Source organism: Vulpes lagopus, chromosome 1 (assembly GCF_018345385.1).
Source record: "Vulpes lagopus strain Blue_001 chromosome 1, ASM1834538v1, whole genome shotgun sequence".
Classification (NCBI taxonomy): domain Eukaryota; kingdom Metazoa; phylum Chordata; class Mammalia; order Carnivora; family Canidae; genus Vulpes; species Vulpes lagopus.
The window spans coordinates 176,291,232-176,311,363 of record NC_054824.1 but is presented as its reverse complement, the minus strand read 5'-3'; the positions used below and the strand labels follow the sequence as shown (position 1 = coordinate 176,311,363).

The window sequence follows — 20,132 nt, the reverse complement described above, 5'->3', positions numbered from 1 at the left end:
ACTCTCCCTAGGGAGTCCCTTCCCCCTCCAAAACTTCTCACTCTTCCTAAGATCCATTTTAAGGGACCCATCCTTGGGTCAAGCATGATCTCCTCAAAGTGTCTTTTTGTTTCTTGGTCTGGATTTGCATTTGAGCTGGAAGGAGGCAGCGAGAGAACAGCTCGCCATAGAGGGTCCTCCTGTGGCAGGAAATACAGAAGAAAGGGAGGACGGGAGGCACCGAAGACAGCTTTTATCTCCACATCAAACTGGTCTCCAAATATTGGCAGCAAAGCCACTCTAGGCATGGTCAGGGCACCGCACGTTTGCTAGGGCGCCAGGGCAGTGCTGCCCATGGAACGTCGCCTTCCGGGTGCCTAATGCTTATATGTTACAAATTAGGTCAACAAACTATGAAATAAAATATGTTTTGCTTTCTTCCTTGTCAGCTGTACCTTCCTAACAACGTGGAGGCTCAGATAAACAGAATTCTTAGACTCTCAGGAGAGAGTTCTTTACTAGAATGTGGAGGCATGGGTTGAACAAGCTCTGGCTCTCAGCCGGTCCCCCTTCTCTTCTCACACCATGAGGGGCCTGCAAAAATGTGGGGACACCCCAGCCTTCACATCCAAGGCCCATCCACATGCCTACCAACAACCACTTGTTGGCCACCCTGAGTCCTGGGCTAGTTCACAGTGGCGATGTCGCCCACCCTGAGGAGGCTGGGCCCCGGAGGAGGCTTGCTCAGGTTCTGGAAGGTGGGGGGAGGCTGTCTGGGCAGGGAGTTCTGGATCTCAGAATCTAAGGCCTGATCTAGAGGGGAAGTGACCTCAGGGTGTGCACATCTTCCCAACCCCCAGACTCCTTGCCCCAGGGGAGTGAGGCCAGAAGAAGGCCCAAGGGTGGTCTAAAGTGCAACCTGGGGCAGGGGCCCTTCTCCCCTGGGTGCAAGGCTGTGCTCCTGACCCGAGCTGGCATCTGGAGACCCCACGGCAGACGGCAGGGGCTGGGGGCAGGGGGCAGGTGCTGAATGTTCTCCTTTCTCCCCACACTCTCTACCCCCTCCCTGCCCTCCCCGGGCTGGAGCCTTTGACAGAGACAAGGTTTCTGCTGGAGCTATTTCTGTCTCTGGTGCCAGCTGTTGTCCTGGGAGGCTCTTCAGCGGTCTGATTAAGTTCTTAAAAGGGCAAGAGAGGGAAAGAGGCATAGAGGGAGGGAGAGCCGGACAGAGATGGGCTGGCCACACACGCCAGAGGTCACTGGCTGAGCCCACGGCATCCCCAGGACCTGACCCTGCGTGAGTCTGTGCTGTGGCTGCCTGGGGAAGAACGTGATGGCCAAGGTGGTCCAACAGACACCCAGAAGGTTCATCAGAACAGCAAGTGTGGTCTTCTCTGGGCACTTCGCACAATTTGGATTCGACTCCTCCCCGCCCCCCAAGTCTGAATTAAGCCCCTTTCCTCTGTGGCAAAGCCTAGCTCGCCGCAGGGTCTTGGGAACACCTGGTGACTCTGGAACCTTCCCATGATGAATGCCTGCTTCCCATTCCCTCAACAGGACTTACAGTCTGCCTCCGATGCACAAACCTTGATCGAATCCTCGTTTAAAATGATCAGGATGGGATCCCTGGGTGGCGCAGCGGTTTGGCGCCTGCCTTTGGCCCAGGGCGCGATCCTGGAGACCCAGGATCGAATCCCACATCAGGCTCCCGGTGCATGGAGCCTGCTTCTCCCTCCGCCTGTGTCTCTGCCTCTCTCTCTCTCTCTGTGACTATCATAAATAAATAAATAAAAAAAAAATTAAAAAAAAAAAATGATCAGGATGGGATCCCTGGGTGGCTCAGTGGTTTGGTGCCTGCCTTCAGCCCAGGGCATGATCCTGGAGTCTCGGAATCGAGTCCCATATTGGGCTCCCTGCATGGAGCCTGCTTCTCCCTCTGCCTGTGTCTCTACCTCTCTCTGTGTGTCTCTCATGAAAAAATAAATAAAGTCTTAAAAAAAAAAAAAGATTAGGATGGGACACGTGGGTGGCTCAGGGCTTGAGCGTCTGCCTTTGGCTCAGGGTGTGATCCTGGGGTACTGGGATCGAGTCCCACGTCATGCTCCCTGCGGGGAGCCTGCTTCTCCCTCTGCCTGTGTCTCTGCCTCCCTCTCTCTCTCTGTGTCTTTCATGAATAAGTAAATAAGTAGATAGATAGATAAATAAATAAATAAAATCTTAAAAAAAATAAAACAATTAGGACATTGGGGGACGTTTGAATATGAACTGAAGGTTAGAGATTGAGTGTTGATCTTCTTAGGTATAAAAGTAGTGTGTCCGGTTGTAAAGGAGTGTAGACAAATAGCCCAACTTAGGAGGCAATCAATGTAGCTGAAGTGTCACGAAATCTGCAGTATCTGCCATTCAAGTTGTTCAGAAAAATGTCACATATGCAGGCACACACACACACACACACACACACACACACACAGAGTAACCTATTAACGGTTGTTTTCTGGGGGGTGGATTTTGTGGGTGTTTCCTGCACTAGTCTTCCCACTCCCCTGCATCTTGGAGCATGGTCACAATTTAAAAGTTGGGGGGAGGGCGCCTGGGGTGACTCGGTGGTTGAGCATCTGCCTTCGGCCCAGGGCGTGATCCCAAGGGTCCCAGGATTGAGTCCCAGATCCGGGCATCGGGCTCCCTGCATGGAGCCTGCTACTCCCTCTGCCTGTGTCTCTGTCTCTCTCTCTGTGTCTCTCGTGAATAAATAAAATTTAAAAATAAAAAGTTGGGGGTGGGAATCCGGCTCAAAGCTCACTTTCTGCAGGAAGCCTTCCCAACCCATTCTACCCGCTGGACTTGTGTCCCCAGGGCCTCTGCCTGCGGTTTCCATCACACCTGCCTGAAGCAGGTGGCATCTGTCCACTGCCGCGCGTGGGTGTGGAGGGAGCGCATGGGGGGGGGCTGCGGCCCTTCCCACCTGCCGCCCCACCACACACAGGTGGGAGAGCTGGGTGCCCTCAAGGAGCACCCGGTCAGGAGGGGCAGGAGGACAGGGAGACGGGCTGGGCGGCGGGGTGGGGGGGTGCCACCCACTGTCCCCAAGGCCACTGCTGTAATCCCAGCCCAGCGCCCTGATGGCCACGGCCGCCCTGCCCTCCGCCGATGGCAGCTCCCAGGAAGCCGCCGCCAAGCCACCTTCACTGGGCCAAGCCTCGGTCCCCCTATCTGTCACATGGAGTCGTCAGGGTACCCACTTCACAGGACTGTGAAGATCAGAGAAGGATGTCACATGAGGGCTTTATAGATGAGCCAAGACATTGAGTTTATGAACTCAAGAAGGGGAAAACAACAACAACAAAACCAAAAATAAACCCAAAACAAAAACCAAAAACCCAAGCCATCCCATCTTTATTTTCAGGAACTTCAACTGAAATGTTGAATTTCTAGCAGTTGTGAACGCAGCCGTGGCCACAGAAGTAGGGGTGGCACCTGTGAGTTCACCTCCAGCGGAGATCACAGGTATTTTCATAACGCTTGAAAGCTGTTATGCTTGAAATATGCTTTATGCTCATCACTACCGTAAACCTGCCACTAGATTTCATTATTTCACGTGTTGGTGGAGAGGCACATGTATTACTATACCTCACATTGATTTTTTTTTTAAAAAATGTATAAATAGCTACATTTCAGTACAGCTGGTTTCTTTCCTAGCCCTCTGACCCGAATCTTACACATTTAGAAACATTTTGCTAAGAAAGTGTCCAGAGGCTGTAGGGACTTCCAAAGGGGTCTGTAGCATAAAAAATAAAGGACCCCGTGGTTTGGTGCAAACTTGTCTCCGCCCTTCTTCCTGGCCTTGCCCCACCCCTGGCTTCTGGTCATGGCATTGGGAGATCTGAGCCCCCTTGGGTGAAGGGAAAGTCGGGTGGGGAGCCTCAGTTTACCCCCACCAGCAGGAAAGCCCTCCCATGCTCTCTCTGCCTTTAGGCATCACTCAGCTAAGTGCTCGTCCATTCACTGCTCTTCCCTCTCCTCCTTCCTTCCTCTTCATTAACCCTCCCACCACCCCCACCACCCCCACCCCACCCCCAGCTCTTCCTTCAGCCTATTTCTGAACATCCCCGAGGATAGTGCCTTTTCCATGGCTCCCTCGGAGACACCAGCTGTGGCTCGTTAAATGCGCTAGAAAAACCATCCCCAAGCTCAAGGGCAAGAGGAGTCTGGTTCCAGGCAGTTAGCAGTCAGAGGGGAGTGGGCATGTCCCAGTGGTGGGAACAATCAGGGATGGGCCCTTAGAGGTAGAAGCAAGGCTCCGACACCCCTGCACCAGGCATGAGAGGTTCACCTGCCTCTGGTGAGTCCCAGGCCACTGGCCCCATGGCCAACAGGGAGGGAGGGTGGAGTCCTGGCCAGGAAGCTGTCGTCTCAGTACAAAGGGAGCCGCACCCAGGCCCCACCTCCAGAGCAGATCTCTAAGAGCTGCGCTGGGTGTCCGCTGGCCAGAGCAAGGGCTGCCTCACATGTCCCCCCCAGGCCCATGGGCATGGAGCAGCCACTCCACCAGGCTGTCCCAAATGGCCCAGGGTGTCCTAGAGCAGGGAGGGTGGCTCTGCAGAAGCCAGAAGCTCTATCTGGGCAGAAGCCTCAAAACAGGTGCAGAGAATAAATGCTCCCCTCTTTGACCTTCCTTCCAGCCCTGTTTTTGCCAAGGTCCAAGGCCAACTTCACGTATTTCAAATTGACCTTATTTCTTCTTGGCATCTTAGAAAAGGAACCGGTAATCCACCAAGCCGGGTGTGACTCAGCCTGACCTGCTGACCTGTGGGCCTCCAGCCACCTGCCAAAGGCCTGCTCCTCTTTTAAAGCTCACCTGCGGGGTCAGCTCCTGGCTGCAGCCTGCTGCCCCCCCTCCCCCGTCCCCCACTGAGGTAGAACTGGGCGCCTGCTGGTGCATGGCAGGAGGGCCTATCCTACCACCATCCGTGACACAGAGATTTCTCACTTTTTTGGTTGTTTCCTTCTCTCCCTCAGTCAGCTATGAGCTCAGTGAGGACAACAGCTATATTTGATGAATCTGCCAGCATGTAATAGGCACTTGATCAGTGGTTCCTGAATGTATGAATGAATGAATGAATGACACTCCTTGTTCTTTCTCTTCTTTCTTTCTTTCTTTCTTTCTTTCTTTCTTTCTTTCTTTCTTTCTTTCTTTCTTTCTTCTCTCTTTCTCCCTTTCTTTCTTTTCTTTCCATTCTAAGGCAGAGGTACAGCCAGGAGGGCTTAAGTGCTCAGGCCCAACTGACCATGGTCACGTGGGGCAGGGAACAGGGGCACAGCTGATCCCCAAGAAACTCTACACTGATCCAAAGGTTGCAGCTCAGACATCTCTTCCCAAGCCCAATCCTCTCCCTGGAGCACACGCACACTGCTCCAACCAGGCCACTCTCCCGGGTGTGTCATCAGCACTCCTAGAATGAGGTCTCCATATCACCCTTGTGGCTTGGTCATGACCCTGTCCCAAGAGCCTGACTCTGCACCTTGCACTTAGTAGGTACTTGAATCCCAATTCTCAAATCCATGAGAGAATCTCTGGTGGGTCTCACTTCTCTTTCCCCTGCCCGGGGCCTCTCCATCAAAGCAGAAGAGAAAATGCTGGGGCTTGCTGGTTCCAGACCAGGTGGGCCTATGGCTTCCCACAGGATAGGTCACGGCCCCGAGGATATTGGGGAGTCCACTGGCCCATGTGGGACAGATGAGGACGGATGAGGCCTCCCTGAGGCCATCTGGGCCCTGGACTCAGACTGCTCAGTAGGCTGTCCCCAACCAGCCATAGCCCCGAAGCCGCCCCTCCCAGCTCCAGGCTTGGCCCAGCCTCTGCTCCACCATCTAAAAGGTTCCAGGTCAGGTTGCTGCTTCCAGGGTTCGGGTAGTGAAGCCACAGTCTCCCGGGGAGACCACTCTCTTACCTGGCTGAGGTCAGCCTCTCCGGAGGTGAAAGGTCCAGCGGGGGGCCTGCCTTCTGCTTCCCAGCCGGGGAGATTAGAGCCTCGGGGGAGAGCGGGGTGCAGGGAAGACTATGTGCTAAGCCTCTCCCTCTTGCTCCTCTGCTGCTGGCTGCTGCTTATGCTCTTCCCTCTCTGTCTCTCTCAGAAGTTGTGCTGAGAGAAAACAACCCTGACCGGAGGGATCCAGCCTGGGCTGGTGTTTGTGGAGTGTGTGTGTGTGTGTGTGTGTGTGTGTGCGCCTCCTGGGAGGCTGGAGCAGCTCCTCCTGAACCTCAGAGGCAGCGGGCCAGCCCCTGATCTGCAGTTGCCATGGAGACCCACCTAAGCCTCTTTCACCTGGAGCTGTATTATCTGCAGAGAGCCCGGCTGACCTGACACTGACGCCTGGGAAGACCCAGGTGGTGCCAGAGCACCTGTGTCCCCGCTGGCGTTCCTCCCTGTGCTCTTGGGGTGCAGGGGGCCCCAGCAGAGGAGCAGACCCACTGGGGACAGATGATTCCATTTGGTGCTGCTCACCTCTTCCCACCTACTTCCTCCTCCTGGAGAGGGGGCATCTGGGGGCTGGGGCCTGAAGAGCTAGGTCCTCACCTTTGCCTCCACCCCCTCCCCACATCCTTGTGTTTTCCTCTTTGCTGATCAAGATTCTCTCTTTCCCTCAAGGCAAGCTCAAGTGCAGGAAGTTCTGCTGACCTTCTGGAGGAGGGGACGAGGCAGAGGAAAGAATCCAGGGAGAAGAGGGAATGATGTTGAGGTTGAGAGGTAACATGTGGGGCTGGTGGGAGCCTTCGGTGGGTGTTCTCTGGGATCCCACACTTGCGTGTGGGCCTCCTGTCTGTCTTCATGCTCTGGACACTTTATCACTTGCAGGCTATTTGGGTTAGGAGCCCAGTGTGGCCCAGTCTGCACCCACCAGACATTAGGGGGCACGACACAGATGCATCTTGCAGGAGGGTGGGGATCTAGGATAGTATTAGGGTTCAGAGATAAAGATTTCTGTTTGAATGAAAAAATTCATCCCTTTTCTAAAACCATACATTAGTCTTAATACCTCCCCTCAAAGACACCCCCCCCCCACATACACACAATTAATGTAAATGAGATCATATGGGTCAATGTTGTCAGCGGTCAAAAGGAAGATTTCATGGCAGCAAGGGGTGAGCTTCTGGTCTCCTGACCTGTGACTCTGGGGAACATGCACACAGATGACCGGGTTCTTTGTGTGTGTGTGTGTATGTGTGTGTGTGTGTGTGTGTGTGTGTGTGTGTCATCCTTCCTGACACAGCTGGCTCCTTTCCTGCACTTTTCAATGAAGCCTGTGACCAGGAGAGGCAGTCATCCCCTCCCTCCTTCTCTCCCCTGCCTGCAGCCTTGACACCATAACTCAGAGAGGGCTTGGCGTTTGTGTTGACTGCTAATTTATTTTGATTTGTTAGCCTGTGGAGGCTTTGTGATTATCCATGCTGAGTGTGAGTTTGTTCTAGAGAGAGAAGGTGGTGGTTGTTTTCTTCTCTCATTTGACATCCGTGGAAGTTGCTGAAGCGTAGTTAAATATTCAGCAGCCATTCAAACAGAGAAACACCAGTGGGGCCCATGACATTGCCTCACAGATGGCACTCGATTAATAAACTGGAGATGTGGAATTACGAAGCTGCTGGGCCCAAGACTAGATTAAAAACCAGGGGGAGATTGGAGAAAGTCTCTGACCCCAGATGTCAGGCTGTCCTTATGGGGGTGCTCCTCATGCTCCCTCCTCCCTGGCTTCCTTCCAGGCTGTTGGGACCATTCCAAACCATTTCTAACCACCCCATCGTGCACTGGGCTTTCAGAGTCCTGCAGAAGGTCTGTGTGGCTCAAATCCTGAATGAGATTGGATTAAGCTGACATAATGTACATAGATAGAGACCGCACTTGGGTTCACTGCACCCCTTCTCTGCAGGCAGCCCTCTCTCCACGCCTATGGCCCCAGTTCCTTCTCCAGGTCAAGGCAGCACTGTGTCCGACTACAGGAAACATGAGAGCACCCCCCTTCCTCCCGGCTGGCTTGCTTAAACCCAGGCTCTCCCTCTCTCTGTCCTTTTTTCCCAACGCCTCCTCCCTCTAGCCTAGTTCAGTCTCAAATACATTAAACAAAAGGAAACTAAGGAGAGAGGCATAATGCATTATTCATTCATTCATTCATTCATTCATTCATTCACTCACAGAGTGTTTACTGACCACCTACTCTGTGCCAGACAGAAGGTCCATTTCCATGGAATTCACTCACTGCTGACTTCTTTTAGATCCCGTCCTGGGTTTTGACAGACTGACCCGAGGGCCCGTGGCAGAAAAAGTTAGCTGTCCACCAAAGCTTCATGCCCCCTTCCCGAGTGTAGACACGTTCCTGGGAAGCAGTTGTTCACAAAGGGACTTCATTACCCAGCCTCATTGCCCAGCCTCATTGGCATGCCATGTGATGACGGAATGTGGGTGGAAGGGGTGTGTGCCACTGCAAGGCCTTGGCTTATGAAAGCCTCCAGTGTGATTTGTCAGCTTCTGTATTTTCCCACTTGCTGATGGGCAGCGAGGACACAGGTCCCTGAGGACGGTGGAGCCGCAGTTTGGAAGGAGCCAAGGTCTAAATTATGTGGAAGGCCACCTGCCAATCACCCATGAAATGTAAGAAATGTATTAGGGCAAGCCATTTGGGGTTTCTCTGCTGCTGCGGTTGGCCCGACCCTAACTAGTGGAAAGCCCTGTGAGAAGGGATGGATGGGGGTGCCTGGGTGGTTTGGTTGGTTGAGCGTCTGCCTTTGGCTCAGGTCATGATCCTGGGGTCCTGGGATCGACCCCCCACATTGGGCTCCCTACACTCAGTAGGGAGTCTGCTTCTCCCTCTCCCTCTGCCTCTGCCACTTCCCCTGCTTGTGCTCTTTCTCTGTCAAAGAAATAAATAAAATCTTTTAAAAAGGCGGGGTGGCGGGGAATGGATGTGGATCCTTTCTACCGTCCCTTGGTCCCCTAGAAATCAGAGCTCTTCTTCCCAAATTTCCCATCTTCATCCCAAAGAAATTAATTATCCACTCCACATTGTCTTCTGCCTTTGTGCATGAGGCCCCCTTTGCCCCCAAGTTCCCCTGCCTGGGGAAGTCTTACTTATCCCCCAAAATTCAGCTTCAATCGTGAAACCCTAGTAAGTTTTCCTGTCTTCCCAGCTGCTCCCTCCTCTCCACTCCCTGAAGTTTCATTCTTTCTTCTATACATAGAGTCGATCATCATTACTCACAGGTTCCGTATTTGCAAGTTTTCCGACTCGCTAAAATTTGTTATTCCCCAAATCAATGCTCACAGCACTTTTGTGGTCATTCTGGACCTTCACAAAGCATTGAAAAACTTGACTCGCCTGGCAAACACATTCCCAGCTGAGGTTGAACAAAGCGACCCTCTGCCTTCTTGTCTCGGCTCTCACACAGTAAACAAGTGTCCTTTTCACGGTCTAGTTAGTGCCACGCTTTTCACACTTGGTGGCTTTTTTTTGGTGATTTCTGTTTGAAATGGCCCCAAGCACAGTGCTGTGTCGGGTTCCTAAGCACAAGAAGGCTGTAACGTGCCTTATGGAGAAAATATACGAGCTTAGTTCAGGTATGAGTTATAGCGCTGCTGGCCCTGAGTTCGGTGTTCACGAATCAACAATCTATATGAATAAAGTGTCTTTAACCAGAAATACACATAAAACTAGGTTATGTATTGATTGCTTGGCAAAAATGTCATGACCAGAGACTTTTAGGAACCTAACCCTGTAGTTCCCCCAGAAACAATTGTTCAGTATTTGCTAAGGCAGCATTTGCAGCAGCTTTTAGAACATTACCTCAAATAATGAGGTTCAGCTGGGCTGGACTCTGGTTCCTGAGCACTTGGTTCAGCACCCCCGCAGCGGGAGAGCTCCTCAAGGGCCAGGAGCCCAAGCCATGCTGAACGCACGTTTGTCCTGCACGTAATTTATTTATTTTTTAAAAATATTTTATTTATTTATTCATGACAGGCACACAGAGAGAGAGAGAGGCAGAGACACAGGCAGAGGGAGAAGCAGGCTCCACGCAGGGAGCCTGATGTGGGACTCGATCCCGGGACTCCAGGATCACGCCCTGGGCCAAAGGCAGATGCAAAACCTCTGAGCCACCCAGGGATCCCCTCCTGCACATAATTTAAAGATGATGGCGAGAGCACCCTGAGCCTGGTGTCTAAGTGAATGTCCCAGACCTGCCCCTGGGCTCTCCTGAACCCGAAAGGGCCCCAGGAGACGACTGTCACAGTCCAAAGACCTGCTCAAGCCACAGACGTAAGCCAGGCAGGAATGGTGGATGCCAGGGGAGGGGAGGGGAGGCGGGTGGAGCCGGGGGCCGTCAGAGGGTGGCTGGGGAGCCTGGGCATTCCACACCGGGGGGGCAGGCAGGGTAGGCCTAAGATAGCAGGGGAGCCCCTTCTGTTCAACCTGGATCTACTTGTGGGAGGAGGGCACCTGGCAGGTAGCACTGAGCGAGATAAAGTTGAAGTGGCCTGAAGTGGCCCGGGGTGCTGTGAGCCCTCTGGGTGGGTGCCGACGAGAGTCCGTGGAGGGGATGCCCTGGGGCCTGGGAAGAAAGATGTAGGAGAAGGTGTGACCGTGTGGCAGGATTGTCACACATGGACCTGAACCTCACAGGTGGATCTTCATAGCGTCTATTTTTCTTTTTTGAAGATTTGATTTATTTATTCACGAAAAACACACAGAAAGAGGCAGAGTCACAGGCAGAGGGAGAAGCAGGCTCCATGCAGGGAGCCCGACGTGGCACTCGATCCTGGAACTCTGGGATCACACCCTGGGCCCAAGGCAGACGCTCAACCGCTGAGCCACCCAGGCGTCCAGGATCTTCATAGAGTCCAAACTCAGTTCCCAAGGATGAACATCAGCGAGCCCAGAGCAACGAAAGGCAGCAGGCCGGCGGTTAGTCCACCGTCTGCCTACCAGGAGGAAGGAGAGGGAGGATTGTTCGGGCACTCTGGCCTGGACGGTGGTGAGACGTGACACCCATGGGGAAGCCGGGTCCGGCTCTGGCTGCGTGGACGTGGCTGTGTGACTCCCAGGGGAGAGACCAGTGACCAGCTCCACGGGCGGAAGAAAGGGTTTGGGTAAAGGTACAGATCTGGGGGTTGTCAGGGGCAGGGTGAAGGTGCAACGTGGGGCACAGGTGAGCAAACCCAGATCATAGAGGACCACGAGAGAGAGGAGAGCCCAGGCCAGAGCCCCAGGCCAGGAGGAGCAGGCCCAGAGGGTGCCAGGGAGCCGGGAGCCCCGTGGTCCGGCTGCTGGCCGCCCAGGCCCAAACAGAGCAACACAGGGAACCCAAGTAAGCCCCCACTGCCAGCTGTGTCTCCCCGGTGTTCTGACACCATCGCAGGGCCCTGGCAAAATTCTGGGCTGTATTAAATCACACGTGAGTGTTTAGAAAAGGGAGTGGAGGTCAAGCAGAGTCAGCAGGTATTTACGGGCCCCGGGCCCCGGGCAGCACCCTCAGAGAGACCGCAGGAAGGAGGGTTGGGGGATGGCAGCGTGAGGCCCCTGGTGTCCCCATCACACCCCCGTGGCCCGCCTCTGCTCCGAGCGCAGCTCTGAAGGGCAGTTCTGTTGCAAGCCAGAGACTCCCAGCTCAAGCTCACGACCCCCGGAGGCTGCGGAAGCCTGCTGGGCCCACCTGCAAGTGCCGTCCCCAAGCGTGGGGCGGCTGGTGTCACTGGGGACAGGCTTCACCCTACAGGCAGGGCACCCTACTGGCAGAGAAAGGCTCCAGACTCCCATGCATCAGGTCAGCGGTTCTCAGAGGTGTGATGTCACAATTCCCAGGGGCCCCCTCGGGAAGCAAGGTCACCTGCTGCCCCCGGGACGGTGGCCTTGCTACCACACCCTAGGCTGATGTGTTAGCACCTTCCCATCTCACTCTCCTGTGCCCTCACTCCTGCCTCCCCCCAAGCCCCAGGATCTGCCCCCACGTCCTTGTCCCGGGCTCTGCTTCTAGAAAAGTCAGAAGGGAAAACTCAAAATGTAGGGGTGCTGTGTGACCACCAAGAGGTCAAGTAGTGTGATGCCTGGGAAGAGCCATTAGCAACAGGGAGGTGGCGCAGGGGACCCTGCCATTGGAGCACGGGGACAGGACCAGTACCCCCTGGGCAGCCACCCCAGCATGCAGACACTTCTTGCTCTGTGCCACCCTTAACCCCGGGCTCAGCCTCGGTCCCCAGAAGAATTATTCCCTCAACCAGAGTGTACTGAAGGGTTAGTGGACAAACAGAGGGCGTGGCTTTCGCCACTCCCTGCACTGCAAAGTGCATCGACTCCTCTCAGCCACTGCCAGGCCCCCTCTCTGACGCCTGGGCCCCCTGCCCTGCTGGCTCCTGAACAGCCGTCCTCCACGTAGCTGGGCCGCCTCTCCCACAGCACCTCCCCGAGGGCCAGGCTGGCTCATTCGATGACACTGCCAGGTGAGCCACGGTGGGAGGCCTCGGGTCTGAGTGACCCCGACCTCCGTGGGGATCCCATGTCGTGCAGGGTGCCTTCTCCCACAGTGGCTTTTTACAGAGAACACAGGCCAAGGACAACAGACTGGCTGATCCAGTGCAATCTTTCCCCACAAGTTAGAGCAGATGCCTTACTGACGCATGCAAAGGCCCAAGAACAATTCTTTCTGGAAGTCTTTCCCCCAAGGTCCTTTATGATAGACTCATAAGTAGCCAGAACGTACCCGAACCCTGGGGGAACTCCAAGTGCTCTGTGTTCATTCACCACATCCGCCTCCCTGCACCGCCAGGCCCCCATGCATCTCCCCAGCAAAGGGTCACTAAGCAGGGACTTTGTGGCACCAGCCCCGGGCTTGGTGCCAAGGGAGGAGGTGGAGAAGGCAGGCCCATCGGTGCCCCCGGGGGCTTCCAGCCACAGGAGGGGGAGCTAGGCTGTGTGCCCCTGGACTGACAGCACCGCAGAGATCCAGGGACACCCCGGAGGGCAGCCCCTGGCTTCCCAGCCCCCACACGCTCTCCCATACCATACACACCCCGTCTCTTGAACACCCGCTGAGATACTGAGCTCCCAAAGGGCAAGCGACTTGCTTACACAGCACAGCAGGTGGGTAACAAAGCCACACAATAACCTATGCCCATTTCTTCCAAACCTCCGCTGCCCACTGCTGCCTCAAAGGCATCCACAAATCGGACAGAGGCCCCGGGACACACAGACCCTCAGCCTTGGTCCTGAGCACCAAACACATCTCGTTTTCTGTGTTACAGGTGCTTTATCTGGAGACAATAAGGAGGTGGGGCGTGTGTGTGTGTGTGTGTGTGTGTGTGTGTGTGTGTTGGGTGCAATTCCATACTACTTGCTCTTTGCATAATCCTGGAAGGCTGCTTGGAAGAGGAGGTATTTCAGCAGTCTTCCAAATAAATAGATATACTTGGCCGATTAAGGAGGGACACCAGGGGCAGGAGGGGTAGGGATTGAATCTGAAGTCCAGAGCTGGTGAAAGAGTCAGGATATCAGCTGAGGCTGAACAACTGGCCTGTGTAAGACCCTCTGTTGGCTGCTGGAAATTGCCAGAAGGTGGCAGCAAGGCTCCCCAGGGGTTCTTTCAACCTGTGCCCTTGGTTCTTTCCTCAGAAGAGGAAACAAAAGCACTTTAACCTCCTCTGGCCAAACAATCAGTCTGGAATGAAAAAGAGCAGGGCAGCCCAGGAGGCTCAGCGGTCTAGCACCGCCTTCGGCCCAGGTCGTGGTCCTGGAGACGGGGGATCGAGTCCCATATCAGGCTCCCTGTATGGAGCCTGCTTCTCCCTCTGCCTGTGTCTCTGCCTCTCTCTCTATCTGTGTCTCTCAAGAATAAATAAATGAAATTTAAAAAAAAAAAAGAGCAGAGCTGTCCAATCGTCCAACCGGCCACAGAGAATCAAGGCCCAGAGGGCTACAAAGCAATGTCGAAGCCCCAACATGCTTCTCACTGGGGCAAGAGGCCCCTTTCCCTTCTGGGTGGGAGCTGCCAGCTGCCTGGAATCTCTGCAAACCTTGTGGGGAGGAAATTGGAAACAGGAATTGAAAAACTAGGATTCCAAAGCTTGTCCTGACACATACCGGAAGCAATCTAGCTGTCCACCAACGGGGCGGCCACTTACAAATAAGCCACGTCAACAGGCCAGACTTCACCCAGCGTAAGACAATATTTATGCCAACATTCGCTTTCCAGCTTCCCATCCTGTAGAAACAGCTGGACCCACCAGGGTGAGTGTACACGTGGAGAAAGGCGAGGAGACGGAAAATGCAGCCAAGAGAAGTCCAGTGTTGTGCTGGAATCAACGTATTGGCCGAGGCGAAGAAGAGGACTGTACGTGTGCTGGGATTCGAATTGGGGCTACACCGCCCTTTTAAACCAGAGTATAATATTAAAAAAGGACCCTTGAAGGGAAAGAGTGGCTTTTCCGTTTGCACTCGGTTCACTATTTTCTTGCTGTACGTGAAGCTCAGAGAGACTGTAGAGCTCTTGAGCTTGCACATTTCTTCAAAGGGTCGTCAGAGTCAGACTCCCTGCCCGTCTTGGTTTTCTGTGCAGGCTAAAAATGACATGCACGGAGCAGTTAAATCTGTGAAAACAAAAGTGTCTGCTTGGATCTAAAGTTGGAAGCGATCTCTCGGGGGATGCGTAGCTTTAAACTATCTGGTCCACACTGTGGGTGGAAACAAGTGGTGTGAGACCGTGATTGCGGGGCTTGATCAATCTGCTGTAGGACTTCAGTAAGGAAGGATTAACCCTAGAGGCCCAACCTCATAGTTCCCTGGAGAGTCATTAATCCCGGGAGGGAAGGGAGGTTGGGACACCCTGGCATTGCCTACCACTTGGCCATTTACAAGACACTTCCATGTCCTTTGTTTCATTTTATTAACAAATATGGGTCCTCCTTCCCCAGACCCCAAGGAGGAGTGCAGGACAGATTCCTGTGTGCTGGGGCTGTGGGGAGTCCTCGCACTCATCTCCTGAGTCCAGAAAGGCTTAGAAACCATTTGTTCTCTGGTGTTTGGGAAGAGTTACCCAGAACCATTCTCGTCCTCACGGGAGCTCGGCACTGAGGCGGGGAGGCCTTATGGATGAGCAGTGGGGCTCTTCAAAGACCCGTGTCTCTCTAGTTTCAGACCTGGACCCAAAGCTTGTTTGCTGTGCAGTCCCAGCTTTGTGTTGGATCTTCTCTGAGCCTCAGCTATAATTTGGGGCAATAATACCTTCCTTGGAGAGTTGCAGGGAGTAGAGCAGGTACATATGTAACATGGCTTATCCAGGGAGTGCCCTGCTCAGAATAGCCCCCTCAATGGCCAGCAGCTGGTCCCAGGTTTGGAGACCCCGCAGAGTCAGTGTCTCTGTGTTACCTCACTGGCACATTCGGGGACAGAGCCCATGGCCCCAATCTCCTTAGCTCTAACAAAAGACACCCTAGTGTTGCAGACCTTACCTCTGCGAGAGGTAGCAAGGCGGTGAACTGGCTCTCTCATTCCTCCCTATTACAGACTCTACTGGAGCCGACACAGACCTGTCCCAGGGGGCAGGCTTCTGGCTGTGGAGAGGGGTCCAGCCAGGGTCTCATCTTGTCCTGGCAGGAATCATCACCTCTCTCAGAACTCCTAGACCAAACCCCAAGGCTCCTGGCAGTGTCTCCGGAGACAGATTTTGCTCCCTGGCTGGACAGATGCTGTTTCCAGGGCCCAAGCTGGGTACCCTGTGAGACTCAGCCCCCTCTGGGGCTCAGACTCACCCTCAGCGTTCTCTTGAAACTTGGGGAGACCATCACATCTGCCCTTATTTGCTTGTGCAAGCCCAAGTGTAAAGGCAACGTGAGGCGAGACTGGCAGTCACAGCTCGGCTGCTGCTGGGCGCTCGCCCTCGGCTTTGCTCCCTCATCTTCTCATGGTGGCTGCTTCACACCTGCAAGGGATTGGCCTGGCTCCCAGAGGTCTTTGGCTTTCCAGGGCCTGTGCAGACACCCACGCCTGTCACACAGGTTCTCGGTTTCTCTAATGCCGTGACCAGAAAGGGCCGAGTCTATCATAGGCAGCCTCTGCAAGGCCACTGACGTATCCCCCCGTGAAATTCCCACAGGTGCCCCACGATGGTGTTCTGAGTGTCTCCCTTTGCAATGAGATACCCGACACTCAGGCAGTAACTGCTGGAAGCTTCAGAGCTCAAACGGGCAGACCCTAAAGGCCAGGCCCTTTGCATCATCCCAGGGGCCAGAGCTGTCACTTGTGGTTCTGGGGTTGGCTGCACAGGGTCGGGGGCCCCCTGGGCTGATGGAACAGGAAAGGAGCCTATTTCTTATGGAGCCTGGCTCTGTGGCTGGGGCCCTATTCCCGTGGCCTTTGAGAAGTGGAGCCAACCCTAGGCACACACCTCTCAATCCCATGCACCCGGACCTCTGTTGTGCACAAAACTGCCCAGTGGGCAGCCCCCAGGGCTCCTCTTCTATACCTCTTCCTCAATCCTTGTTCACTGGTGCAAACTCAACCACCCCCAGCAACCTTGTCTGATGGGTGGGGGTAGAGCAGGGCCAATGACACTGTTCAGAATTCTCTGTTGGTCCCCGAGACATCTACCTGTTTATGCAGAAGTCAGGCGCCACACCTGAGGGGCTCCTTGGAGAGGTTGCTCAGAAAGCTCAACTGTGATCTTCCTGCCTGCCCTAAGTCCCCAGGGCCACCTAGGCTGGTAAACGTGGCAACAGGAGTCACCTGCCCTCATTACCTGGCATCATCCTGAACTCAGACATGTCTCCCTTACCAGCCAAATACACACTGAGACATTCGAGCTTCGGGCTCCAGCTGGGAGACCAGGTTATCCTACCCATCACATGCGGTGCCACTCGGCCCCCAGGGATTTACTGAGGCCTCATTGCCCAAATGCTCTAGAATGAGCTTCCTCCACTTCTTGTAGGGTCCTGAAACTTGGTAGTAATAAACTATGCTTCTTTATAATCCACCTTTCTTCCAGAAACTGCCTGATGCATAGTAAGCATTCAGTACATCGGTTACTAAATTTACTTACATTTTTTTGAAATACAACTAATACTTGATCAAATTAAGTAGAAAAAAAAAAAAAGAAAAAAAAGGATACTAAGGCCCCGACTGTGGCCTTGAAATGCCATTTATCCCTGAAACTATGAGGGTTTCTTGGAGAAGACGCTGATTCCAGACTTTGGCAGGAGATGAGTAAGATGGACCTGGAACTTCTTTTTTTTTTTTAATTTTTAAAAAATTTTATTTATTTATTCCTGAGAGACACACAGAGAGAGAAAGGCAGAGACACAGGCAGAGGGAGGAGCAGGCTCCATGCAGGAAGCCCAATGTGGGACTTGATCCAGGGACTCCAGGATCACACCCTGGGCCGAAGGCAGCGCTAAACCACTGAGCCACCTAAGGATCCCCCCTGGAACTTCTTATATTGCAAACAAGGAAACCGTCGAAGACTTCGAAGACTGCTAAAGCCTACAGATCTGATAGGCCATGTTGAGTCAACGTTGGGCTGCCTGAGTTCAAATCCAGCCTCTACCACTTGCTAGCTACATGATTTTGGCAAAATGATTTTTTTTTAAGATTTTATTTATTTATTCATGACAGACACAGAGACAGAGACAGGGGCAGAGGGAGAAGCAGGCTCCATGCAGGGGGCCTGATATGAGACTCGATCTCGGCACCCCAAGATCCCAGGACCACTCCCTAGGCCAAAGGCAGTCGCTAAACTGCTGAGCCTCCCAGGGATCCCCATGATTTTATTTTTTTTAAATTTCATTTAAATTCAATTTGCCAAAATATAGTATAACACCAGTGCTCCTCTCATCCCGTACCCTCCTTTTTTGTGTGTGTGCCCTCCTTAATGCTCTTCACCCAGTCGCCCCATCCCCCCACTCCCCTCCCCTTCTGCAACCCTTTTGTTTGTTTCCCAGAGTTAGCAGCCTCTCATGGATTGTCTCCCTCTCTAACTTTTTGGGAAAATGACTTAATCCCTCTGTGCCTTAATGTGCTTATCATTGTCCCTCATAGCACCTACTTCAGAGGGTTGTGTGAGGATTCAATATAATACATAAATCAAGGTCCAGGACACCGGGAGTGCTGCATGAGAACTGGACGCTTATTATCGGGCTGTATGCTGCATTGGCATGGCTCTCCCTGGGTCTCTGAATGGTGGTTCTGGGCGGGGAGAGAAATCGGGTGTCCAGAGAAGAAAGAGACGATGGAACCCTGAACCAGCTGCATCTCAACAGTCTGCAGCCGAGGCGAAGGGCCTAAAACAGCAGCAGCCGTGACACATCCTGCTCTGCCTCTGCAAACACATTTCCAGACACTGTCTCATTTTCGCCTCCTAACAACCCTGCCTGGTGGGGACTGTTATCCCCAGTTTGCAAGGGGGAAAACAGAAGCTCTGGAAGCTCAGAGAATGCAGGTCCTGCCCGAGTTAGGTAGCAGGGTGGGAACCGCAGGTGGGTGACAGCTGAGTGACTGGGACCAGCCGCCGAGGAGCAGCAGCTCAGGGGCAGCAGGGCCTGCAGGGCGACCAGAGGCCGCGCTCCTCCAACCGCCCCAGGCCGGGTCACACACCGAAGGCCGCCCCGGCCCAGGAAGCGGGATCCGGAGTCGAGCCGGCCCGGGGCCCTCTACCTGTGAGCAGCAGCGACATCTCGTGGCGAGAGGGGGACGGACCCCGGGTTCCCTGCGAACCTCGGCCCCGCGGGGCCCGCACGGTGCTGGGGCGCGGACGGCCTCCAGGAGGCCGGGTCCCTGCCGCGGTCCCTGCCCCGGGGTGCGGGGCACCTGCGCGCCCCCCTGCACCGGGGCCTCCCTGGGGAACGTGACCTTGCTCCCCGGGACGGCCAGCCTCGTTTCAGGGTGACTTTTACCCTCCTCTTCCTTCCCTGGGCTGTCGGCCCGAGACCAGCGCCTCGAAGCCTGGGCCGCCGGTGGGATGGCCGCGGGGTCGCGGGGTCGCGGGGGGGCTCCCCGGGGCGTGCCCACCCGGCCACCGCTCTCGGCCCGAGGGAGCCTCGGCAGCGCCGCTTGCCGCGTGGGCGGGACGTTCTGGGGCGGCAGCGGCGGCTGGGGGGCGGCTGGGGGGGGGCTGGGGGGGCGGGGCCGGCCCGGGCAGCGCCGCCCCTCGCGCCTCCACGCCGCGCGCATCCCGGGCTGGACGCGAGGGACGCCGGGCCTGCGAGCCTGCAGGACCCGGGTTCGGTTCCGCGCCCTGCCTGTGAGCCGCGACACGTCGGGCCCTCCCCGCAGCACCGCGGGCTCGTTCTCCCGGCCGAGGGGAGCCGAAATCAGCCGTTTAGGCCGCAGCGCCCTGCGGAGTCGGGCCCAGGGAGCGGGCACTGGGCGGGCCGTCGTGGGGGGGGGCCGGCGAGTGGCGCCCCAGGCGGGGTGGCCGGGGAGGAGGGCGCGGGGGGGAGGAAAGAGCCCTACCATTCCAGTCCCCCGCCCCCACCGCCTCCCCTCCCCGCCCCCATCGCCTCCTCTCCCTCCACCCCCCATCCCCTCCCCGCCCCCACCCCGTCGCCTCCCCTCCCCGCCCCCACCGCCTCCCCTCCCTCCACCCCCACCGCCACCATCGCACCCCCTCCCCCACCCCGTCGCATCCCCTCCCCCACCCCGTCGCATCCCCCTCCCCCACGGCCGCGGCCCGGCGCCCTTGACCTCGCCCTGCCGCGAACTCTGCTTCCCGCCGCAAGGCGAGCGGCTGGGTGCGCTTCCGAGGCTCCCTCCCCATCTGAATCCCGTGGAACTTTCGCTTCCAGCCGGGAGAAGAAATTAATAATTAACCGCCGGGTTAACGGGGACGGCTGGGGCGCGGGTGACCCGGGGGCAAGAGGGGCGCGGGCCGCCGTCGGCGGGGTCCCGTGGCTCCGCGCTGTGCTCGGCCTCCGCGGCCCGGGCCTCCCCGCCCACATCCTGGGCTGGGCCCCCACCCCGCCCCCACCCGCCCCCACCCCGCCCCCACCCGCCCCCTCGCCCTGCGGCTCCCCGCCGGCAGGGGGCGCCCGCCTGGACTGGACGGGCCCGGAGCGGGGTGACGGTGACTGGGGAGGTGGCGCCTCCGCACAGAGCCTGACCCCTCCCGGCCGCGATGACCTATCCCCCAA

The 20,132-nt window shown here is 55.6% G+C and overlaps 1 protein-coding gene across 1 annotated transcript; it reads right to left on the bottom strand.

Moving 5' to 3' along the window:
* Positions 1-664: 664 nt before the first annotated feature.
* On the bottom strand, positions 665-19,759 carry LOC121487891 (basic salivary proline-rich protein 2-like). Its single transcript, XM_041749994.1, has 3 exons — positions 19,641-19,759; positions 18,576-19,336; positions 665-792 (listed from the first exon to the last, which is right to left on the bottom strand). Exons 1-3 carry the CDS (start codon positions 19,757-19,759, stop codon positions 665-667), a joined length of 1,008 nt encoding a protein of 335 aa, XP_041605928.1.
* Positions 19,760-20,132: the final 373 nt, after the last annotated feature.

Excerpts from the sequence above, each read along its gene's own strand:
- LOC121487891 (XM_041749994.1), bottom strand. The coding sequence starts at position 19,759 with ATGGGGAGGGAGCCTCGGAAGCGCACCCAGCCGCTCGCCTTGCGGCGG. Across the intron at positions 19,337-19,640 it reads GGGGAGGGGGATGCGACGGG|GGCGCTGCGGCCTAAACGGC; the intron begins GTGGGGGAGGGG and ends CCGACTCCGCAG. Across the intron at positions 793-18,575 it reads GTGTGACCCGGCCTGGGGCG|ATCAGGCCTTAGATTCTGAG; the intron begins GTTGGAGGAGCG and ends CTTCCCCTCTAG.